The 26305-nt window shown below is 37.7% G+C and overlaps 2 protein-coding genes across 3 annotated transcripts in view; one reads left to right on the top strand and one right to left on the bottom strand.

The window, feature by feature from the left end:
- The window catches only part of CLCA1 (chloride channel accessory 1), a 31166-nt gene extending 22982 nt beyond the window's left edge, over positions 1–8184 (bottom strand). Inside the window, exons 1-4 of the mRNA XM_030327324.1 lie at positions 8023–8184; positions 3126–3266; positions 2813–2960; positions 145–250 (exon numbers count right to left, since the gene is read on the bottom strand). Coding sequence (XP_030183184.1) covers positions 145–250; positions 2813–2960; positions 3126–3266; positions 8023–8184 — 557 coding nt within the window. The remainder of the gene's footprint in view (positions 1–144; positions 251–2812; positions 2961–3125; positions 3267–8022) is intronic.
- Positions 1–26305, top strand: part of ODF2L (outer dense fiber of sperm tails 2 like) — a 142995-nt gene that overhangs the window by 9708 nt on the left and 106982 nt on the right. The gene's annotated exons all lie outside the window — the stretch shown is intronic.

The raw sequence follows: 26305 nt of genomic DNA, 5'->3' as shown, positions 1-26305 counted from the left end.
TGGGATTCTCTCTTTGCCTCTCTCTCTGCCCCTCCCCCATTCACACACACAAGTGCCCATGTGTGCACATGCTCTCTCTGTCTCTCAAAATAAATAAATAAGCTTAAAAATAGGTTGGGAAAAATTAAATTAAAATACACATACCTTACTGCTTGTCTTTTTCCATTGGAAAAGTAGAATTTCTGGTTATTATTGTATTCATCATATACCCCCCATCGCAGATGAGCCCATTCATGGACAAAGACCCTTCCTGTGAGAAAATATTTTAAACAGCGGATTTACAATAAGAATGACAAAATTATCTTCTCACACTAGGAGAAGGTAATTTTTCTAAACATCATTATGCATTGCTATGTTAATTTTTTTCAGTTAAAGGTTTGATTTCCTCAGGGAAAAAAGAATCTAATGATAACTGCACATTTCTTTAAGATATAACTACTTATTTTGCCTCATCAAATGTTAATCAGGCACTAGTAGGTGCCAGGCAGTTATTCATACAAAGATGAAACAACTGCCTTGTCCTTACACAGCTCACAGTCTAGCAGATGACACAAATGATCAGATAACTAAAATCCCTAGTGGTTGAAGTATAACGATGGAGGCCAGTGCAGGCTGTTGTGGGAGCCAGAGGCATTCATAGGGCAGCCAGAGCAGCATCCCCAATATGTCCTTCTCCCTCATGGTTCATATCTGGTTAACCCTCAAGGTCTGCCTACTACACCTCTGGCTTTTTGCTTTGACCTAGTCTCCTCTTTCCAATCTTACTGCTGCCTACTCCTGAATCACTGCAATGGCCACCCAACTGGCCACCATATCTCTAGTCTTAGATGGCTCCCCTATGGAGCTCAGGTTAAGTCCAACATCTCAACATGGCACACAAGATTCCTGATCCAGGCTCTGCTCCTCTCTGAAGCCATATCTCTTGCTGTTCTTCATCCACTACCAAAACTCTAAAATCACAGTGAATTCCCAAACTCCTTTTGCTGTCTAGAGTCACACCATGTTCTTGCTCATCTCTTGTTCTTTTCACATAGTTTTCCTCTGACTCAGAATACTCTTTCCCTCTCTCTGGATAAATCCTACTCCTCTTTCAAAATCAGGCTTATCTCCATCTAGAAGCCTTCTCTGACATCCTAAACCTGTCCATATACCCCTCCTTTGCACTTTCATTATATCCCATTATGACACTTTATCATGTTATATTTTCATTACTCTTTAATGCTAGTCTGTCACACTAGACACATCTCCATGAGAATAGACACCATGACTTCATTGCCATGCCTTGGCAAATAGTGCCTAGAACTTAATAGGCACTCAGTGAGTATTTGAGCTTACACTCAGCTCAGTTTTTCTGGAATGTAAATTCCTAGGTAGGCTGAATTTGGACAGTTATATGAAGGGATGTATGCTAAGGAAGACCTAGAATCTCACATTAAAGATTTAGACTATTCTGTCAGTGCTGAGGAACAACTGATGACCTCTTAAAGGGAAGGGAAGGTTGTAGGGGAGCAGGCATGGAGGCACAGTACAGAAAGAAGGGATTATAAATGTGGTGACCATGATGGCTGAGGTGGGCTCAGGAGTGGGATGGGGCACTTAGGTAAATCAGTTCAACACATATTGAGCCATAGGTTGGGAATTTTCTGTTCCTGTTATGGAGTAGGGATGGAATGTTGTAAAGGAACAAGAGAGAGGTACATTTGTTTGACACCTCTTTCTGATAAGGTCTATAAGTGCATTCGTGTATTTGGGGGTGGGGTATTGAGGTGCTAGTACTCTTTTGTTTGTTTTCTCTGCCTTCCCTATTTAAATGAAGAAAATCAAATGGGTCCTAATCTTTTCAAGATAGAGAAGAAACCTAGTACTCGTTATTAGTTACCTTAATTATCTAAAACTTATTGCATTTGATTATACTTGGAAAGTATATTATAATACTATCTGATAACAATTTCTAAAAATTAAAAATTCTGTACTTACACACGTGTGCTAAACATGAAGTATTTAAATTTTAACTGGGAAATACACTATTCTGAATCTCTATTTTTTTTCCAATATATGAAATTTATTGTCAAATTGGTTTCCATACAACACCCAGTGCTCATCCCAAAAGGTGCCCTCCTCAATATCCATCACCCACCCTCCCCTCCCTTCCACCCCCCATCAACCCTCAGTTTGTTCTCAGTTTTTAAGAGTCTCTTATGCTTTGGCTCTCTCCCACTCTAACCTCTTTTTTTTTTTTTTCCTTCTCCTCCCCCATGGGTTTCTGTTAAGTTTCTCAGGACCCACATAAGAGTGAAAACATATGGTATCTGTCTTTCTCTGTATGGCTTATTTCACTTAGCATCACACTTTCCAGTTCCATCCACGTTGCTACAAAGGGCCATATTTCATTCTTTCTCATTGCCACATAGTACTCCATTGTGTATATAAGCCACAATTTCTTTATCCATTCATCAGTTGATGGACATTTAGGCTCTTTCCATAATTTGGCTATTGTTGAGAGTGCTGCTATTAAACATTGGGGTACAAGTGCCCCTATGCATCAGCACTCCTGTATCCCTTGGGTAAATTCCTAACAGTGCTATTGCTGAGTCATAGGGTAGATCTATTTTTAATTTTTTGAGGAACCTCCACACTGTTTTCCACAGTGGCTGCACCAATTTGCACTGAATCTCTATTTTAAGTGAAAAAAGTTATAATAATTTATTTTGCTTGTATATGCTTACTCAGAAAATGCTATTATTGATCTACTTTGAGAATAAAATCATTAAATTGTGAAAAATATACCAGATTATTTTATCTCTAGCCCTACCTTGTGGTCCATATTGAGCAAGCTTTTTTCCCGCTAGGAAGTCAGGAGTGAAATGAATCCTTTCCCCTTTTTCTCCACAGTTGCCCATCTGCTCCGTGTAGGGTTCATCATTACCTGGAGCAGTTGGTTCAGCAACTAGAACATCAGCCTGAAATTTAACAAATAGTCATTATTACAAAATTCCGCAAATGAATTGACCTTTTTCATGCAAGAGTATTTTGAAACAATTTCATTTGATTCTAGAATATTTTGATGAAAAAAAATCTGAATTAGAGAAGGAAATTGAATGTGAAAAAAAACTTGATATTCTCACATTTTTGTAGGTCTCGAGTTTTGGTCTCACATACTCAGGTTTTGTCTTCCATTTTTCAGGAATCAAAATGGCAACCTTTTTGAAATAGAATCTTCTTTCTGTAGCTTCAAACAGATACGGAGATGCCTGGGTCACCATGTCCTGGGAAAAAAGAAAACACATATAACCAGCACATTTATGACAGAAAATAGGCAAAACTGTCAATCATTCAAATTTATATCCGTATTTCACATTTCCAAAGACTTATCAAGATGGGAAGGGGAAATGTGGAAATCGCTTTTATTAATAATAATAGCTGATCTTTTCTGAGTACTTACCACATGCTGTGTATTTCAGTATAATGGTTGACAATGCAGACTCCAGAGGCAGACATTAATTGTGGTTCCACCACTTATGGCAGGACATCAGGCAATTTCCTCAAGCTCCCCTGAACCTCAGTTTCTCCACGCATAGAGTAGAAAATATTCTAGCGACTAGCTCATAAATTTGTTGTGAGGAGCAAATAAAGTCAAGGAAGCACTTAGAACCATGTTTACTTAGCAACATGAAATGTTAACATTTCAACGTTGTGTTAACATTATGAAATGTTAGTTATTGGTTTCATTTCATTTGATCTTTTGAGGATCAATAAACCTTTAAGGGAGAAACTGACAGTTCGAGAGTATAGGTCTCAAAGTCCCACACCAAGTAGTACTGGGAGAGAAACTCAAATTAAAATGAATGCAACTGTAGCACTGCTGGCTCCTGTAATAATTTTGGGGTTAACTAAATGATATGAGAGTATTTATTTTTAGTATAGTACTAAGTGTTCAATATAAGGAAGTGGTGTAATTAATTTCTCTTCAACTTTATTTCTCTAAAATGAAAAGATCTGTAGTGTTAAATTATAAATGCCTCTGCACATTCCCTGAGCTGCTTCATGACAAGATGGTAGAGAGGATATTATAAGAAATTTATTATAGAAAGTGGTATTGGGTCTACTAGGACTGAAAACCACTGAAAGGTACAAAAGCAAGTATAGACAGAAGAGAGAAGAGGGCTGAAGACTGAGCCCTCAGGCCCCCAGCATTTAGGGGTGAGGTGAGGAGAAGCCAGCAAAGGAGATCCGGAGGGAGCAGCAGGTGCATGGGGAGGAAATCAGAAGGCGCTGTGTTTAAGTGGCGAGAGTGTTTAAGGAAGGAGAGATTCCTCATCGGTGTCTAATGCTGTTGAGCAATCAAGTATGATGAGGACTAATAACTGAGCAATGAATTTGGCTACCTGAGTGATCCATTTTAGTGGAACAGAGATGATAGCTCCATATGAGTGAGTTCAACACACTAGGGGATGAGGAAGCAGAGATGGTGAATACAGACAACAGGTCAAGAAGTTTTTCTGTAGATTAAAGAGGAATGGAGAAATGAAACATTAGCTGAAAGAGGACGTCAGGACAAGGGAGTTTTGTTTGGTTTAGTTTTTTTTTTTTTAAATGGAAACTATTATAACACATGTATATACTAATGGAAAAGAACTGATAATTTAAGAGAAAAATGGGTCATTGCAGGAGGAATGTCCTTACTGGAGCAGACCAGAATGACTAGAGTCCTGTGCCTGGCAGGGATGGCCTTAGGGGCAGAAACAGGTCATCATTACATGGGGAAGTACTTGCCCGTTGATGCAGAAGTGACTCCTACTCTGCCACTTCCTAACAGGATAAACTTGGGGAATTTATTTTATCTCTATGAGCCTTAGGTTCCCTCCCTTCAGATAGTGACAGTAATGGCTGCCTGGACAGTTTTATTAAAGTTCTTGTAATTTGCATTTCCTTCTTCCCCCAAAGCCAGATTTTTAACAATTACTAGGATAATATAATATTGTCTCATTTAAAAAAATAAAAACACTGGGGGCACCTGGGTGGCTCAGTTGGTTGAGCATTGACTTCGGCTCAGGTCATGATCTCCTGGTTCACAAGTTTGAGCCCCACATCAGGCTCTGTGCTGACAGCTCAGAGCCTGGAGCCTGCTTCAGATTCTGTGTCTCTTCTCTCTCTATGCTCCCTCCCCCATTCATACTCTGTCTCTCTCAAAAATAAATAAGCATTAAAAAATTTTTAAAAAATAAAATGAAAAATAAAAACACTAAGTCAAGATCACCAAAAAGTTGAAAAGTAGATATAAAACTTCCTACATTAGAGTATTATATTACAATTTGACTTGTGAAATGTGAATTTTCATTATCTCCAGGAAGAATAAGCAGCATGAAATTTTCTTGTCTTCCATGTTTTAATAGAAACATTAATAAGGAAACTTTGCTTCATCATCTGTTCCAGATTTTGAGAAGGCGACTTCATATCCAAATAGACATTTAAACTTAAGAGGTTTGGAGAAGGTTGAGGGTAACAGTTTATAGGATGGGCTGGTAATGCCTTAAGGGCAGGGATAGTATACTATTCACCAGTGGATTCCTGGTACTGACATTTTGTAAATGCTCTATGAATATTTGTTGGATGGATGAACAAAGAATGAATGAACGAAGCGGTTTCATGAGTGGCAAACTGTCCAGGAGTGCCAAGTCAGGGCGTGCCTGGGCTCCCACGCATTGAGAACACTCCAAACTGCTCCCATTCAATATCTTTAATGTGTGTATAAGTGTGTGTGTATGTGTGTGTGTGTGTGTGTGTGTGTCTGTGTGTGTGTGTGTGTGTGTGTGTGTGAGAGAGAGAGAGAGAGAGAGAGAGAGCGCGCGCTCACACAAGCAGAGAGCGAGTTTCTCCCTTAGTCTCTCTCACTGTCATGTGTGTTCTGTTGTTTCTACAACTAAAACGGACTAGAATGTAGGTGCCTTGGATAGAACTGCTGCAGCGCCATCTGCCGGTCCTATATATGGAAAAAATGTTAGGGACTGTCCTGCTAAAGCCAGTATTTAAGAGCTGACTTAGAAGCTTCTGCCCCACAAGGGCTTGAGGAAGAGAATCCCCTTAGAAAGCAGAGAGTGAGGGATGGCCAGGAAAGGCAGCAAAGCCAACAGTGAGCTCCCTCAACTCTGCAGATCTAGAACATCAAATAGTGGGGAACCCACTTTTATTAACTACTCAGCGACACAGAGTACACTATTGTCCTTAAAAGTGTTCCTGTTACAGAGAAGATGTAGAAACCAACTTAATACCCAACTCATTTAGGACTCCTACCAGGAAGCAGATTTAATTATTGTAGTGAGAAGTACATTTCTCAGGAAGAAAATCTCCCTAAGATAGTGAGATGAAAGAGCTTTGAAAGCTTTAAAGCACAATATAAATACAAATGACCATTGTCATTCAAGATAAGGCATCTGTGTCCTCCTGGTATTTCCTGAGCCCTACTGACTATCTAGCAAGAGACAGAAACATTGCCAGCCACATTTTTTCTTCCATACTTTGTCTGTTAACTTTAAGTGGCTACTTCATTTTTGCTCATGCCTAAATTTAGAGGTAATCAAAAACCTACCCAAGGTTTCTGATTTGAGGGATTTCAAAAGATGTAAATTTCTCTTTCACCAATGGTGGTAGACCTCATAGTCTTTCACTTAAACAGGTAAGCTTCTCCTCCCCCATCAACTGCTGCACTTCTCCAACCCCAACCTTCTCTTGGTGGTAGAGATGGCCCTTTTTCCAAACTCCATCTTTCTGGCCTTGCTTCTGCTCAGAGCAAAGAAACTTTGGGGACGACCTTTGGGGCCCTTACACTATTAACTTCTGAACTCACACTTAGGAACTTTGCCTAGAAACAAGCTTCAGCCCCTTTGGCTTGGTTAAGAGGGAGGAACTCTTTTGATCTAGAAGGATTAACAGTGGGATTGATGATTGATGGCTACACCTAACATTTACTGAGCTCTTATTATGTATCAGGCATTATGCATACATTTTTGAAGTTTTTAAAAAAATTTTTGAGATAATTTTAGACTTACAGAAGACATGCAAAAAATTGTACAGAGTTCCCATATACCCTTAACTCAGCTTCCCTTATATGCATGCATTGTTAAACTTAATCATGACAAAGTCCTATGAGGAAGGTGCTTACTATTATTCCCATTTTACAGACCTACACTTTTGCCTTTTAGAATGCATTTCCTTCTTAAAGTTTGCTGTTGTATGCAACCTCTCTAATCCCTCCACCTTATAGCAGTTAGATGCTTCCCTAGTTTTTCCTTCCCCCATGGGAGAAGTAACAAGTGAGGTGAGCCTGCCCAGCAGCCCTGAGAGGGTCCCTTGCATTGGAGCTGGTAAAATGCATAGTTTCCTCTCATTGGAAGGGTCAGGATTGTTCTTAAGTCAGAGATTTGCATCCTGGGCTCCTGTATTAAATAGGATCACAGAGAAGGGGATTACAATTAGGAGAATAAAAGGAGAATCTGATATAAACCAATGGTAAAATCCAGTCAGTGTAGACATCATTTATTAAGCACCAATGATGTATCAAACTCTGAGTTATGTGCACTGCATTTATGATCTCATCTGTCACAAGAATCCTAATAGTTTAGTGTTATTATTTACATTTTACAGCTGAAGAAACATACTCAGACCTGAAAATAATGTGGCAATGTCACACAGCTGGAGTTAGAGAACTCATGTTTGCTCTACGACAATATTACACTTATTTTTTTTTAAAGCATAGAGGCGCCTGGGTGGCTCAGTCAGCTAAGCGTCCAATTTCGGCTGTGGTCGCGATCTCATGGCTCATGGGTTTCAGGCCCCGTGTTGGACTCTGTGCTGACAACTCAGAGCCTGGAGGTTGCTTCAGGTCCTGTGTCTCCCTCTCTGTCTGCCCCTCCCCCACTCGTGCTCTGTCTCCCTCTCTCTCAAAAATAACATCAAAAAATAAAAATAAAAATAATTGGATAAAAAATGTTTTTAAAGCATGGATAATTATCATTTTGAACCTACCTTTATTTGTTGAATGAGTGTTTCATCTTCTGGCACATTAGGGTCAATTGCAATGACAATCCCTTCATAACCATTATTATTCAGCTGAATGAGTGACTTGCTCACAGTGCCTTCCAGGAGATGAAGGACCAAGATGAAAACAGAACATTTAAATGACCCCATTGCTGCACATTGCACTTTGATTTCTCTCTTTGGAGAATGCTGCATTTAGAGGTATCTTTCTTTACCTCTCTCTCTCTATATATATGAATATATAGACACACATTTTTCCAAGTTATCAGTGGTGGTTTATCACAGTGTTTAACCCTTTGACCCAAAATTCTTTCACCATTGCATTTGTCTCCAATATAAGGAACCATACATATAGCTTAGTCTCAAATTCTGTGTACTTTCAAATATTTCATTTTGAAAGGATTATTAGCCTTGTCTACACCTGTGCCAGATGCTGGGAATGAGGGTGGGGAGCCCACATCCTGTTCCTTGGAGGAATTCACAGGTGACAAGCAGCTCGGCCATTAAAAGATGTTTACTTATTACAAATGTTTGCTGATCCAGGGACACTGACCCACCCAACACCACCCTCCAACCCTCACCTCCCCATGGAGGCCTGACTATTCTGCATATTCAGTGAGCACTATTAAGTGTAAGTCATATACCCAGTTATCTATGATGGTGGTCTTTTTTTTTTTTAAATCCTCATTGATCTTGACATAACCTCATCACCTCTTGATGCTCTCTTATACAATCCACTTGCAACAACAACAAAAAAATTAGAAAGCAACATAGATGTTATTGAATATTTTATAATGGAGAGAAAAGATAAAATTTACGTATCACTGTGCAAAGCAAATTCCCTCCAGTTCCCTCATCAGACCTCTATTTTTCTATTCCACAGCTCATGGGTCAATATAATTCAAATTAACAACATTAAATTATTTTATTGAAACTAAATTTCTCTCAATAAGAATTGTGGACTGCCACCTACTTCATAAACTCTTTTAAATTTGTCAAACCTCAGATGGAAACTCAAGTTGGTCTACCAATTTACTGTATTCAAATTACTTGAAATATCCCTTCATCCCAAGACTTCATTTGTGATAAGCATCAATTTCACCTTGTTTATCCCCTTTCTTTGACGTTGGCTCATAAAAGTTAGGTTAGTACTTAGCTAATAAATAGAATTTATTGCTCAAGTACATGTCTTTAAGCAATTGAAAGTAAAGCATTGAAGTAGTGGGAATATCTAATTATAAAGTGGTTGTCCAGATGATCTAAATATGCTTTGGTGCAAAAATAATTTATTTAATGTGTATTGAAAAAATGTATGCGTTTATCATACATCAAAATTTTTGATTCTAAAACATCTCACACCCCCAACTACGTATGTTTTTCCTGGGTTCCCTAAAAAACAAAGTCTAGGGCAAGCTTATGTGTTAATAATTGGAGAGTTTAATCCCAGAGCAGAGCAGTGAGAGTGAGGGAAAGGGGGAAATAGTCAGGGATGGCTGGGAAGCAATAAAAGGTGAAATGTTACTAAACTGGCCACTGTGGTACAATGAAGAGACCCAGCGGGCCACCCTGCAGTTGGACTTGCCCTGACATTTGGGATGTCTACTAATGGGCTATAGAATGAAACCATGCCTTGGAACAGTCCATGGGAAGGAGGAAGAGGAAGTATTTGGCTTCTCATCTCCTATAGGTGATCAGCTCCCCTGAACTTACTGGCTTTGTTGTCCAGCCCATTCAGCAGTAGCTCAGAAAGAGCGATTCCATGCCTTGTGGTGTATAAGGAGCTATATTCCAAGTGGTGCCTGGTTGACCTCCGGCAGTGGAACCACTTGGGCCCTCAAGGAGCAAGTAGGTACTGAGAAGGAGTGAGTAACTGAGGGTCCAGTGCATGGATGGGGCCAAGAAAATCTTAAGGGGGTTCTGTAAGATTAATCCAACACAATTTACCCCTTGAACTGCTCATATCCACTCTTCTCATTCCATAATATTAGCTCCAATATTATAATGTAGAGGTGACATTTTTGTGTGTGTGCGAGCCCACGCTATTTTGCTTTTTCTTTAAGAGAATGTACAAGTCCAATCATTCATAGAATCTCCTACAAAGTGGTGGCTAATTGCAATCTCCTAAAAGACCTAAAGCTAGAGAGTTATTGAGTAAACCAGTGTCTGCTGCTAGGACTAGTCTCAAGACCATGTTAATCTAAAAATAAAAGTCAGTCATTTTGCTAGCAAAAATGGGTTTATTCAGGAGTAACTGAGAATTTTATTTATTTATTTATTTATTTATTTATTTTTTTTTTTTTTAACATTTATTTATTTTTGAGAGACAGAGAGACAGAGCCTGAGCAGGGGAGGGGCAGAGAGTGAGAAGGAGACACAGAATCTGAAGCAGGCTTCAGGCTCTGAGCAAGCTGTCAACACAGAGCCTGATGCGGGGCTCGAACCCATGAACCATGAGATGATCATGACCTGAGCCAAAGTCGGATGCTTAACTGACTGAGCCATCCAGGTGCTCCATAACCGGGAATTTTAATTTGGGGCATGCAAGCTATAGCAAAACCATAGGCAAGTCAAAGGAAAAAAAAAAGGAAGGGAACAGTATTTTATGAAGATTGAGAGGGTTTGTTTCAAAGGAAAGTCCATTGGAGAAATTGGCTGAGTTGCAGGTACAGTTGATTTCTTATAGGAGATGCCATGTAAATCTTTCCCTGTTGAGGCCTGTAATGGATGATTCTTTCCTGTTGATGATTCTCTACTGGGGACTGTAATTAACAATTCTTCCTGTAATTGACATTGAGTGGTATGGTTCCCCCTTTCAGCCTCTGCTTCTACCCTTCTGATTCCATTTTTAGTGAGGCTTCCCTATATTAATTTTCACAGCCATTATGCATATTTATCTCCTTCCTTTATCACCAATTTCCCTCACTTTTAGCCAGCATTTTGGCTGATCTGTATTGTTTGTTCGCCTGTTGGTGTAACCAGAGCCTTCATTCCTGAGGGGTGTGAGCCTTTAGTTGCCCTGCCCTTATTGAATTGTGGCTTTTGCAGTTATCTATGACAAAGTTGTGAGAAACTCAGTTTAGGTGCTTCCCCAGATTTGCTTGGCCTTTCCTGCTCACTGGGCCTTGGCTGCTTGCTCAATTGAGAGTCTATGCTGCTGCCATGACCACCTCACCTCCTCATGTCCTCCTCGTCTTTTCTGCCTCTCCAGGGAGAGGGCCTAGTTTAGCATGGCCTCTATTGGGCTGGAGTGGCAGCTTCACTCTCTCTGGTGCCCAAGTCTGGTCTAAACTGATTCACAGAGGCTTTGGCTCAGATAAAGCATTGCACCATGGCAAGTGGGATCTGGCTTTGTCAGAGGCAGGGCAGGTGGGCCAGAGGTACACAAACCAGAGGTACAGGGAGTTAGCACCCTGAGAGACAAACTTTTGCCAAAGGTGTAGAGTATTTCCAGCACCCAGAAATCTCTTTTGTGTTCCTTTTCAGTCAGAAACCCCCAAATGGTCATCACTATTCTGACCTCTATTGCCACATAGATAAATTATTCTTACTTTTGAACTTCAAATAATAGAAATATACAGTACATCCTCTTGTATCTGGCTACTGTCACATAACATTCACTGCATGAAATTCAGCCAGGTTGCATGCAATAGTAATATGTTCTTTATCCATTGTATTGCATTTTAAGAATATAACACTATTTACTTACCAACTGCTGTTGATGAACACTTGGATTATTTCCTGTTTGGGACCATTGTAAGTAAAACTTCCGTAAGCATCTATTTCATGGGTATATTCCAAGAGTGGAATTGTTAGGTCACAGGGTATACATATGTCTAGCTTTAGTTGACCTGCCAAACACTTTTCAAAGTAGTTATACTGATTGCTCTGCTTTTCTACCAGTATGTAGAACTGTCAATCCTTATGATTTTAGCTACTCTAAGAGGAATGTAATGATATTGTACTGTGGTTTTAATTTGCATTTTCCCTGATGACTAATGTTTTTAAGTACCTTTTCCTATGTTTTTGGTCATTTGGATGTCATCTGTTATAAAGTGCCTGTTCAAATTTTTTTGCCCAATTTTTAATTAGGTTGTCTTATTGATTTATAGTAGTTCTTTACATGTTCTAGGTCCTGAGTCCTTTGTTGGATATATGTATTGTAAATTGCTTTTTCCAGTTTGTGGCTTGCCTTAATGGTGCCCTTTGATGAACAGAGGGTCTTAATTTTAATGGACTCTAATTTAATCTTTTGTTTTATGGGTAGTGTTTTTTGCATCATATTTAAGACAGCTTTTTCAAGTTCATGAAAATATTATACAGTAGTCTGTTTTATTGTTCTACCTTTCATGTTTAGGTGTGTGATCTATCTCAAGGTGTTTTTTGTAAATAGCGTAAGGTAAGATTCATAAGTTTTGTCTTGTTTTGTTTTGTTTTCCTTTATGGATAGCCAAGAGGCCCAGATCATTTATGGAAAAGACGATACTTTCCCCCATTGAATTGTAGTTGTGCTTTTATTCTGAATGAGGTGCCTGCAAATGTGCAGGTCTGTTTCTGGACTCTCTTTTCCATTTCATGGTCTATGTAGTTATCTTTACCTCAGTAGCATATAGTCTTAATTACTGCTGCTTTGTATGTCTTGATACCTGGTCATGTAAACATTCCAGATTTGTTTTTCTTTAAGATTATTTTGGCTATTTTAAGTACTTTACATTTCTTTCTTTCTTTTTTTTTCTTTTCCTTTTTTAAATTTAAATTTTAGTTAGTTAACATACAGTGTAATATTGGTTTCAGGAGTAGAATTCAGTGGTTCATCACTTACATACAACATCCAGTACTTATTACAAGTGTCTTCCTTAGTACCTATCACTGATCTAGCCCATCTCCCACCCACCTCCCCCATCAACACATAGTTTGCTCTCTGTCATTAAGAATCTCTTGTAGTTTATTTCCCTCTCTTCTCTTCCCTACCCCCCTTTCCATATGTTCATCTGGCTGTTTCTTAAATTCCACATATCAGTGAGATCATATGGTATTTGTCTTTCTCTGGTTGACTTATTTCACTTAGCATAATACATTCTAGCTCCATCCACATCATTGCAAATGGCAAAATTTCATTATTTTGATGTCTGAGTAATACTCCATTACATATAAATATGTATATACACACACACACACACACACACAAACACACACACACACACACACACACACACACACACACTATAGAGAGCCCAAACGTATATATATGTATATGTATACACACACACACACCACATCTTCTTTGTCCACTCAACAGTCAATGGACATTTGTGCTCTCTATAGTTTGGTTACTGTTGATAATGCTGCTATAAACATTGGGTGCATGTACCTCTTCAAATCTGTATTTTTGTATCCTTTGGGTAAATACCTAATAGTGCAATTGCTGGATTGTAAGGTAATTCTATTTTTAGTTTCTTGAGGAACCTCTATACTGTTCTCCAGAGTGGCTGTACCAGTTTGTATTCCCACCCACAGTGCAAGAGGGTTCCCCTTTCTCTGCATTGTCACCAACACCTGTTGTTTCTTGTGTTGTTAATTTTAGCTATTCTGACAGGTGTAAGGTAGTATCTCACTGTGGTTTTGATTTGTATTTCCCCAATGATGAGTGATGTTAAGCATCTTTTCATGTGACTGTTAGCCATCTGGATGTCTTCTTTGGAAAAGTATTCCTGTCTTCTGCCCCTTTCTTAACTGGGTTATTTGTTTTTTGGGTGTTGAGTTTGATAAGTTCTTTATAGATTTTGGACAGTAATCCTTATGTCTTTTGCAAATATCTCCTCCCATTCTGAAATCTGCTTTTTAGCTTTGTTGATTGTTACCTTCACTGTGAACAAGCTTTTAATCTTGATGAAGTCCCAATAGTTCGTTTTGCTTTTGTTTCCCTTGACTTCAGTGATGTGTCTAGTAAGAAGTTGCTCCAGCCAAAGTCAAAGAGATTTATGAGTGTGATTCCCTGTAGTGTTTTGATGGTTTCCTGCCTCACATTTAGGTCTTTGATCCATTTTGAATTTATTTTTGTGTACGGTTTAAGAAAGTGGTCCAATTCTTCTGCATGTCACCATTCAGTTTTCTCAGTACCATTAGTTGAAGATACTGTCTTTTGCATTGGATATTCTTTCCTACTTTGTCAAAGGTTGGTTGAACATGTAGTTGTGGGTCCATTTCTGGGTTTTCTGTCCTGTTCCATTGATCTATGTGTCTGTTTTTGTTCCAGTACCATACTGTCTGGATGACTACAGCTTTGTAATATAGTTTGAAATCCAGAATCATGTTGCCTCCTGTTTTGTTTTTCTTTTTCAGGATTGCTTTGGTTATGAGGTGTCTTTTGTGTTTCCATACAAGTATTAGAATTGTCTGTTGTAGCTCTGCAAAAAATGCTGGTTGTATTTTGGGAGGGATTACATTAAATGTGTAGATTGCTTTGAGTAGCATGGTCATTTTAATAATGTTTGTTCTTCCAATCTATGAGCATGGAATGCTTTTCTATTTCTTTGTGTCATCTTTGATTTCTTTCGTAAGTGTTCTATAGTTTTCAGAGTATAGATCTTTCACCAAGAAGTTAGGTTTATTCCTAGGTATATTTTGTTTGTGGTGCAATTGCAGGTGGGATCGATTCCTTGATTTCTTTTTCTGCTGCTTTGTTCTTGGTGTATAGAAATGCAACAGATTTTGGGGTGCCTGTGTGGCTCAGTTGGTTGAGCATGTGACTTTGGCTCAGGTCACGATCTCACCATTCATGGGTTCAAGCCCTGCATTGGGCTTTGTGCTGACAGCTCAAAGTCTGGAGCTTTCTTCGGATTCTGTGTCTCCCTTTCTTTCTGCCCCTCCCCCGCTCACACTTTGTCTCTCTTTGTCTCTCAAAAATAAATAAACGTTAAACAAATTTTTAAACAGATTTCTTCAAGTTGATTTCACATCCTGTGACTTTGCTGTATTCATGTATATGTGGAATCTTTCTATTTGGGTCATCTGCAACTAGTGTTTGACTTCTTCCTTGCCAGTTTGTATACATTTTATTTCTTTTTGTTGTCTGATTGCTGAGGTTAAGCCTTCTAGTACTATGTTAAATAGTAATGGTGAGAGTGGGCATTCTTGTCTTCTTCCTGACTGTAGAGGAAAGGCTCTCCTTTCTTCCCCATTGAGGATGATGTTCGCTGTGTCTTTTTGATATATGGCCTTTATGATGTTGAGGTATGTTCCATCTGTTCCTACTTTGTTGAGGGTTTTTTATCAAGAATGGATGCTGTATTTTGTCAAATACTTTTTCTGCATCTGTTGATAAGATCACATATGGTTATTATCCTTTCTTTTATTGATGTGGTATATATCATGTTGATTGATGGGCGAATATTGAACCAGCCTTGCAGCCCAGAAATAAATCCCACTTGATCGTGGTGAATAAGTTTTTTAATGTGCTGTTGAATTCAATTTGCTAATATCTTCTTGGGAGTTTTCACATCTATGTAACCAGGGATATTGGCTCGAATTCTCCTTTTTAGTGGAGACTTTGTCTGGTTTTGGAATCAAGGTAATGCTGGCTTTATAGAATGAGTTTGGAAGTTTTTATTCTGTTTCTATTTTTGAAATAATTTGAGAATAATAAGTATAAACTATTCTTTAAATGTCTGGTAGGATTCCCCTGGGAAGCCATCTTACCCAGGACTCTTGTTTGTTGGGAGATTTTTGATTATTGATTCAATTTCTTTGCTGATTATGGGTCTGTTCAAATTTTCTATTTCTTCCTGTTTCAGTTTTGGTAGTTTGTGAGTTTCTAGGAATTTGTCCATTTCTTCCAGATTGCCTAGATTGTTCCTGTATAATTTTTCATAGTATTCTCTTATAACTGTTTGTATTTCCATGATGCTGGTTGTGATCTCTCCTCTTTCATTCATGATTTTATCTACTTAGGTCCTTTCTTTTTTCTTTTTGTAAAGTTTGACTAGGGGCTTATCAGTTTTGTTAATTCTTTCAAAGAACCAGCTTTTAGTTTCATTGATCTGTTTTTGTTGTTCTTTCTATATCCTTTATTTCTGCTCTAATCTTTATTATTTCCCTTCTTCTGCTGGCTTTAGGCTTTATTTGATTTTCCTTTTTTAGCTCCTTTAGGTGTAAGGTTAGGTTGTATATTTGGGACTTTTATTGTTTCTTGAGATAAGTTTGAATTGCAATATACTTCCCTCTTAGGACTGCTGCATCACAAATGTTTTGGACTATTGTGTTTTCATTTTCATTTGCTTCCATGTATGTAAAATTTTTTTCTCTCTAATTTCTTGGTTAACCATTCATTCTTCAGTAGGATATTCTTTAACCTCCATGTATTTGAGAGCTTTCCAATTTTTTTCCTATTGTTGACTTCAAGTTTCATAGTGTTGTAATCTGAAAATATGCATGGTATGATCTTGATCTTTTTGTACTTGTGGAGGGTTGATTTGTGACCTGTGATGTGTTCTGGAGAATGTTCCATGAGCATGCGAGAAGAATGTGTATTCTGCAGCTTAAGGATGAAATGTTCTGACTATATCAGTTGAGTCCATCTCGTTCAGTCTGTCATTCAAAGCCATTGTTTCCTTGTTGATTTTCTGCTTAGGGTATCTGTCCATTGATGTAAGGGGGAAGAGGGGTTAAAGTCCCCTATTACTATTGTATTATTATCAATGAGTTTCTGTATGTTTGTTATTAATTGGTTTATATATTTAGGTGTTTCCAAGTTGGGGGCACACATAATTACAATTGTTAAATTTTCTTGATAGACAGACTCCCTTAATTATGAAATAATGCCCTTCTTCATCTCTTGTGATTCTCTTTGTTTTAAAATCTAGTTTGTCTGATATAAGTATGGCTACTCCAGTTTTCTTTTGACATCCATTAGCATGATAGATGGTTCTTCATCCCCTCACTTTCAGTCTGTAGGTGACTTTAGGTCTAAAATGAGTCTCTTATATGTAGCATTTAGATGGATCTTCTTGTTGTTGTTTTTATCCCTTTGGTACCCTGTGTCTTTTGATTGGAGCATTTAGTCCCTTTATATTCAGAGTGATTACTGAAAGATAAATTTAGTGCCATTGAGTTACCTGTAGAGTTGGTGTTTCTGGTGATGCTGTCTGGTCCTTATTAGTCTCTGTTGCCTTGGTCTTTTTTTTTTTTTTTTTTTGTCTACACTCAAAGAGTCCCCCTTAAAATTTCTTTTAGGGGTAGTTTAATGGTCACAAACTCCTTTGGTTTCTTTTTCTGGGAAATTCTTTGTCTCTCCCATTTTGAATAGCAGCTTTGTCAGATAGAGTATTCTTGACTGCATATTTTTTTTCCATTAAGCATGTTGAATATATCTTGCCACTCCTTTCTGGCCTGCCAAGTTTCTGTGGACACAGCCTCTATGAACCTTTCTTCCCTTGTAGGTTAAGGACTTTTTTCCCTTGCTGCTTTTAGGATTCTTTCCTTTTCTGTGTATTTTGTGAAATTTGACTATGATATGTCTTCACGATGGCTGGCTTTTGTTAAATTTAATGGAAGGTCTCTGTGCTTCTTGGATTTTGATGTCTGTGTTCTTCCCCAGATTAGGGAAATTTTAAGCTCTAATATGCTCACATAAACCTTTGGCCCCTTTTTCTCTCTCTTTATCTTCTGGGACTCCTATGATATGAACGTTAGTCCATTTTAATAAGTCCTTGAGTTCTCTAAGTCTACCTTCGTGGTCTTTGTTTCTGTCTTCTTTCCAGCTTCATTATTTTTCATAATTTTATCTTCTGTATCACTAATTTGCTCTGCTTTGTCCATCTTCTTTTTTATGACTTCCATTTGGGTTTACATCTTTGTTATAGCATTTTTAGTTTTGTCCTGACTAGATTTTAGTTCTTTAATCTCTGCAAAAAGGGATTCTCTAGTGTCTTCTATGCCTTTTTTTCAAACCCAGCTAGTATGCTTGTTTTAAATTTTAGTTCATATGTCTTACTTATATCTGCCTTGACTAAATCCCTAGCCATCATTCCTTCATGTTCTTTCTTTTGAGGTGAATTCCTATGTCTTGTCATTTTGGAGGCGGAAACAACAACAATAATAATAGAATAAAATAAAAATTTTTAAATTAAAAAAATCAAATAAAGGAAGCTAGATCTTAGGTGTGTTTTGGTCTGCTTGTTAAAAGAAGCTTGATAGAAAAAGGAGAAAAGAGAAAAGAAGAAAAACAAATTAAAAATTAAAGAAATAAAAAATTTTGCCATTTCTGTATCTGAGAAACAAAAGAAAAGAAAACAACAACAGAAACAGAAGCAACAACAACAACAAAAATTTGAACAATCAAATGAACAAACAAAAAAACCCAAAGGAAGCTACATCCAGTTTCCCCTAGAGCTGCAACTTTGTAGTACTCTATGATCAGTAGACTTAATGCCTTCAAGGGGTTTGTGTTGGTTTTCTGGGGAAGGAGGCTGCTGCTCTAATTCTCAGGTCCATTAACCCTACTGAAGATGTGCCTGAAGGGGCTTGGTTTAACAGCTCCATCTCTACTTGGTGGCACTCCTTAGCACACTGGGGTCAATCAGTGTTGGCAGGCTATGGTGAAAATGGCTTTACCCCAATCTTTAGTCTCCAGAGGAGGAAATTCACATCCTTATTGATGTGTGATCAGTCACCCCTCCTGTGTCCCCCAGTTCCATCAGCTCCCTACCTTTCCCATCTGTGTCCGAGCTGTCAGCCTACCAGACAGTGCCTCTCTCCAGAGTTTTATCTTGGGTGGCTGTGTTTTAAAATCCCGCACTTCAGAGACCCCCCACGATTTGGACCTGCAGTGATTTTATGGGGGAGGTTCTCACCACGCTGTGGCTAGCTTGTCCCAGGAAACAGCTATCCCACCATGCAGTGGCAGTGGCTCAGAGTTTATGGTAAATTGAAACACATAGATGGTGCCAGGGTTTGCTGCCCTCAGCTGGCATCTTTATTTCTATATGGGTGAATGTGGAGGCTTGATGTTGCCCACAGGGTCTTTTGCCTGTGGAGAGGCTGTATCACCTCTACCAGATGCACTCCACGCAGGGGAGCTACTTCTCCCTGGGAGACCCAAGGGATCCTCCAACTGGACTGATACCTGTTCCCAGGGCTCCACCCTGTTTCCTCACTAGAGCACCACCAGGGGCTGACCTCTGAAACTTCAGACTGTACTCTGTTGTTTATAAAAAACTGATGGTAGTGAAACCCTCTCCGTTTTACCTATTAATGGTATGGGGAACAGTTTTCTTATGCAGTCCCCTGTGGTGTTTTCATTCTTTCTCTCTAGCTGCTTTCAGGAGGAGTGCTTTCTTATACAAACCCAATGTGCTGCTCTCTCTCACGCTCTCTCTCTCTCTCTCTCTCTCTCTCTCTCTCATCTTTCTCCTCCACAAAAACTGCTCCTTCTCTTCTTTGACACCGTGGCTCTTCTGTCCCCTAATTCACCTCTTCAAACCACATAGCTGCAATGTTCTCTCTTTCAAATTATGCAGATTGGGGTGCCTGAGTGGCTCAGTCGGTTAAGCGACCGACTTCGGCTCGGGTCATGATCCCACGGTTTTTGGTTTCGGGCTGCAAGGGGCTCTGTGCTGACAGCTCAGAGCCTGCAGCCTGCTCTGGGTTCTGTGTCTCCCTTTCTCTCTCTGCCCCTCCCTGGCTCACACTCTGTCTCTCTCAAAAATAAATAAACGTTAAAAAAATAAAAAAAAATAATTATGCAGATTGTTCTGTTAATACCCAGAGTGATTTCCTAGGTGTTCAAAAGGATTTGATGCTGATCTAGCCCTGTGAGAGGGATGAAAGGAGCCTAGGATCCCCTTACTACTCTGCCATCTTAACTTCTCCTGCAAGTCCTTTGCATTGCAAGACAAAATTTAGCATCAGCTTTTCAATTCCATGAAAGAAAAAAATCTGCTGGGTCTGATAGGATTGCATTGAATTTATACATCAGCTTGAGGAGAATTGACATCTTTATAATGCTGAGACTTTCAATCCATGGGCATGGCATATCTCATTTTAAGTTTTATTTAATTGATCTCAACAATATCTTATTGTTTTCAGGGTGGAGGTCTTGTTAATCTTTCATTAGATCTACCCCTAGGTTGTTTTGGGGGGTGAGCTATCCTAAATGGTATTTTTATAAATTTTCATTTCCTACTTGTTTATTGCTGGTGTATAGAAATATAAGAGATTTTTATGTATTGACCTTATATTCAGTGAGTTTGCTAAATTCTTATTTTTAATAATTTCTAGATTCTTTTGGATTTTATGTATAATTATGCTACCTATGAATAATAACCTGTTTCTTTCTTTTCAACTTGGGTCTTTTACTTTGTTTCCTTCACCTATTACACTTGCTAGGATTTCCAGTATAATGTTGAATACAGATGGAGAGAATGGATATCTTTTCTCCTGTTCCCAATCCTAGGTGGAAAAGCATTCTATATTTCACCATAAAGTATGCCATTATCTAGAGATATTTTATAGATATCTTTATCAGATTAAGAAAGTTTCCTATTCCCAGTTTGCTCTGAGTTTTCTTTCTTCTTTTTTAACATTTACTTATTTATTTTGAGAGAGGGAGAGAGCACACAAGCAGGGGAAGAGCAGAGAGAGGGAGAGAGAGAATCCTAAGCAGGCTCCATGCTGGCAGCACAGAGCCCATTGCAGGGCTCAATCTCACGAACTGTGAGATCATGACCTGAGCCGAAATCAAGAGTCATATGCTCAACTGACTGAGCCACCCAGGTGTTCCCTGAGTTTTCTTTCTTAAAATTATGAATAGATGCTGAATTTTATCAAATGCTTTTTATGCATCTATTGAGGTGATTGATTTTTCTTCTTTGTTATGGTAACATGGTGACTTACAATGATTTTTCAATGTTAAACCAACCTTATATTTGTAGTATAAATTCTATTTGATCATGATGTGGTATCCTTTTAATTTGGTAATATTTTGTTTAGGATTTTTGCATCTATGTTCAAGACATACTATACTTTTCCTTTCTTGTAATGTCCTTGCCAGGTATTAGTATCAAAGCTATCTGCCTCAAAAAATGAGTTGGAACAAATTTCCTCTTTTTTTCTATTCTCCAGAATAGTTTGTCTAAAACGGATATTATTTCTTTCTTAAATTTCCTTCTATTGCTTTCATTTCATCCTGTAAGAAATTTTGATGTGTTGTATTTTAATTATCATTCAGTTCCAAATATTTTCTAACTTGTAAGTTCTTTTTTAACATATGAGCCAAGTAGAAATATGTTGCTTAATTTCCCAGACCTTTGGAAATTCTCTAATTAAGCTATTATTGATTTCTAGCTTAATTTCACTGTAGTCAGAAAATATACTCTAAAATTTAAATACTTGAAATTGGTTGAGACTTCCTTTTTGAATCAGATTATGGTTTATTGTGGTAAAATCTTCCATGGGCACTTGAGAAAAATGGGCATTCTGTAGTTAGGTATAGCGTTCTAAATATGTTAGGCCAAGTTGGTTAACCACATTATTCAGATCTTCTTTATTCTTATCAATTTCTTGTCTATTCTTTCAGTTATTGATAGAGTTGTATTAAGATCTCTAATTATGATTGTGAATTTGTCTATTTATTTTCTTCTTTCTCTTTTCTCTTCTTCTTCTTCTTCTTCTTCTTCTTCTTCTTCTTTTTAGTTCAGTCAATTTTTGCTTTATATATTTGAAAGCTGTTATTTGATGAATATACGTTTAGGGTTGTTATATCATTATCATAAAATGTCTTTTCTGTAGTACCTAAATTTTCTCTAATATTATCTCTTGCATCGAATCTACTTTTTTTTAAATGACATTGCTATGGTATACTGGTATTTTGAATACTGAAAATAAAAGCAAAATAAATACAACACTAGCTCGCACAGCTAGTACAATGCCTGGCATTTAAAATTTGTTTAATAAACACAGTCTATTTACACTTCACCTTCTCTTCCACTTACCCAAAATTTAGCCTTGTGGGGAGATATAGGAGAGAAACCAACAGGATAGAGAAAGCTGGAGCGTTAAATTAGATTGTATCAAGTAAGAATGACCAAAGTATATTGTAAGGATATGGAACTTAAGAGTCAGTTTTAAGGTGTTTGCCATATAGGACCCTAATATGACTCCTGCCTCCAACTCCTAGTTCATTACCTCTTTTAGTAATGGTAATAATAAGACCATCAAGAAACAGGTATTCATATACTGTTGATGCAAGTAAAATTGGTATAACTGCTTTGAAGGGAAATGTTGATCAAAATTTAAGTGTGTGTATCTTTCAACATAACAATTCCACTCCTAGGAATTTACCCTACAAATATACTCACACAGGTGCATGAGATTACACTTAAAAGGGACAAACTCATAAGATTATATGCACAAAGTTAACATAAACTGTCCCTAAAAGTCTACTTTATAATAGCAAGAAACTCAAATACTCAAATTTCTTTTAATAAAGGAATAAATAAGTAAGCTTATTTATTTCAAGTCTACTTTATCACATCCTACTTAACCATCTGTACTTTTTATAATAGCATGTATTACTTTTGTAATTAAAACAAGTTTATACATAAAAATAAAAATTTTGGATTAAAGACCATCATTTTGAAATACTTAACATATTGACATAAGAGTCCTGTCTTCTTTACTCTAAATTTCTAATTTTTTTCTTTACTTTTCTTTTTTTTATCCCACTCTTTCTTTTCCTTTTATCTTTTTCATGCTCTTGCTTCTTGTTTCCTATCTTGGCATGAAGTGAGGTCATGTCAATTTTAGAAAAGTTCCTCTTGGATGTTTGTTAATTTATACCGCTCCTGCTCCACAGAGCCAAGGAGGTGGGAAAGTAATTACCCACTGTACTGGATAGCTTCCTTCTCCTTGTGCCCTTGGGGCAATTGTTTTCAGAAACAGCTTTTTTTTGATAAGACTCAGCAGCCTGTAGATGAGAGGGAGTGGGGAATAAAAGTGGCCGCCAGCTGGGTCACTCTCCACCCTACCCAGAAACCATCCTGCTGATAAGAGTTAGATAGATTCTAAGTGCAAGAGGGAGGCATTCTTTTGAGCCTTGGGGATCAGGCTCTAATTACCTCCATGGGTATGAACATATGTTTCTATGCCCTTGAGTGCTCCTCTCTCTATCATCATGTACTCTATAATCAGTATCCTTAACTTTCATATCTTATTTTGTCTCTTTCTTTGGGCCTGATCTGTGCCTTTTGTGTTTCCTCTGATACACAATAAATCAGATTCTCATTTCCTTAGCGCCCACTTCTCATCTGGCTTCCCCACTGCTTCTATTCCCTGTTTCCCTATATTTTACATTCATAAATGACCACACATATCTTAATATGTAATAAAACACACTCCTACTTTATATTCATTCCTCCTTATAATTTTTTCATCAATTGGATTTTTATCAACCTTTTGAATTTGTATCCTCTATCATGGACCATCTTTATTTAAAATATTTTTTCTCTTCATTCTTGTCTTCTCAACCTCATTTAAATCTGACTCATGGTTTGTTTGTTTTTTTAAGTTTATTTGTTTTGAGGGAGAGAGAGTGAGAGAGTGAGCACGTGCGGGAGCAGGGAAGTGGGAGAGATTGAGGGAGAGAGAGAATCCCAAGCAGGCTCCATGCTGTCAGCACAAAGCCTAACTCATGGCTCAGTCTTATGACCCATGAGATCATGACCTGAGCTGAGATCAAGAGTTAGACACTTAGCTGACTGAGCCACCCAGGCACCCCTGCCTCACAGTTTTGTGTTGCCCCTTCCCCCTTCACTAAAGTCACTTTTTCTTATATTCATGTATTGAATATCCCTACAAAAGACCCCTTTCACTTCTGTCTGGAAAGCAAGGTTTCTCAACCTTGGAACTATTGACATTTTTGGCTGAGTAATTCTTTGTTGTGGGGGCTCTCCTGTGCATTGTAGGTTGTTTAAACGGCATCCCTGGCCTCTACTCACTAGAGAACTCCTTACCTGTGATAATCAAAAATGTCCACAGATATTGCCAAATGTCCCCTGGAAGGGTAAAGTTACCTCTGTTTGAGAAGCATTGCTGTAAAGATTGCTAACAGGTAAGGATATAATAAATTCATTCATATTAAGTTTCTCTCGAGGTAAAGTTTATGTCTGATAAAATGCACAGATCAAGTGTACACAGATAAATGAATGTTGACAAATGCGTACACCCATGTAACCACCATCCCAATGAATGTATATAAATTTTCATTGCTCCAGAAAGCCTCCTTGTGCCCCTTCCAGTCACCTCCAACCCTTCTGTTCTGAGACAACCAACCACTGTTATGATTTCCATATCCAGAGAATATTCGTATTCTTGAACTTTTTAATAAGTGGAATTATACAGTATGTGTTCTTTTGAGTCTGACTTAGTTAACTCAAGATAACGCTTTTTAGATTCATGCACATTGTTGCATGTGTCAGTTGTTTGTTTCTTTTTGTTGCTGAATGGTATTCTCTTGTGAAGTCATACAAATAGAAACATTTGTTTTATCCATTCTGTTAATAAAAACTTGGTTGTTTCCAGTTTGGGGTTATTATGAATAAAGTGGCTACAAAATTCTTGAGGAAGTCTTTTGGTGGACATCGTTTCATCTCTCTTGAGGTGGAACTGCTAGGTAAAAGGTTAGATATGTGCATAACTTTTAAGAAGCTGCCAAGCAGTATTCCAAAGTGCGTGCACACTCACCAATATCGGAAACTTCCCATTGTTCCACCTCCTCGTTGACATTTTCTTGTCAATCTTTATACTTTTGCTGGTGGGAATGAAGAACTATATTGGGATATTTATCATTTTAATTTGTTGGGGGCTAATGGTGTTGATAGCCTTGGTGTGTATGTGCTTATTGGCCATCTATATATCCTCTTTGTCAAGTGTCTGCTTAAATCTTTTGCCCATTTTTTGAGGCACCTGGGTGGCTCAGTTGGTTGAGTGTCCGACTTCAGCTCAGGTCATGATCTCACAGTTCGTGAGTTTGAGCCCCGCATCGGGCTCTGTGCTGACGGCTCAGAGCCTGGAGCCTGCTTTGAATTCTGTGTATCCCTCTCTCTCTGCCCCTCCCTCACTTACTCTCTCTCTCTCAAAAATAAATAAACATTAAAAAATTAAAAAAGATCTTTTCCCCATTTTTATTGGGTTCTTTATCTTTTGTCACTGATTTGTAACATTTTTACCTATTCTAGGTCTGACTTCTTTGTCAGACATATGTGTTGTATTTCTTCCACTCTGTGGCTTGCCTTTTCATTATTAAAAGTGCCCTTTGATGAGCACAAATATTTAGTGTTGATGCAGTCCAGCTTATTTTTTTCCTTTTATGCTTAGTGTTATCTCTGTTATAAGAAATCTTTCTACACTATACTTATGAAGATATTATATTTTTTCTACAAATATATGCCTTAATTCATTTTTATACCTATGATTCATTGTGAATTCATATTTTTATAAGGTAGGAGTAAAATCACTTTCCCAAACATATGTTTACTTGTTCCATCATCATTTATTGAAAAGAAATCTCCTTTATCCATTGCGTTGCCTTCCCCCATTGATTTGCCCATGCCTTTGTAGAAAACCTGTTGACCATATGTGTGCAGGTCTATTTCTGGACTCTATATTCTGGGATATGTTTTATGGTATAGCACATGATCTAACTTGGTGACTATTATTAGACACTTAAAAAGAATTTGTACTCTGCACTAGTTGGTTGTAGTGTTTTATAAATGTCATAATTGGTTGATAATGTTGTTCAAATTCTTGTTCCATTGTTGAATACTGTTCCATAATATTGAGTTTTCCTATCTAGTTGCCACAGTTTTTGACAGTGGGATATTTATGCCTCCAAGTTTGATTATTGGTTTGTCTATTTCTCCCTTTAGTTCTGGAAATTTTTGTTGTTGTATTTTGAAGTTTTGTTTATAGGTAAATGCAAATTTAGGATTGCTATATGTTATCAGTAAATTTATTTTTTATCATTATAAAATGACCCTCTTTTTTCTCCTTTCTCAAGGCTTATTTTGTATTATGGTAATATACTAACACCAACTATCTTATGCTTAGTGTTTGCATGATATACCATTTCCTCTTCTCACTTTTGACTTCTATGTCTTTAAAGTTAAAATGTATCTGTTATAAATTCCATATAGTTGAATCTTGCTTTTTGTTTAATCAAGTCGAAAAATCTCTGCTTTTTAGTAGTCTATTTATATTTAATATAATTATTAATTTAGCT

Source organism: Lynx canadensis, chromosome C1, assembly GCF_007474595.2.
Source record: "Lynx canadensis isolate LIC74 chromosome C1, mLynCan4.pri.v2, whole genome shotgun sequence".
Lineage (NCBI taxonomy): Eukaryota > Metazoa > Chordata > Mammalia > Carnivora > Felidae > Lynx > Lynx canadensis.
Note: the sequence above shows the minus strand (reverse complement) of the source record. Positions and strands in the feature narration are given on the sequence as shown.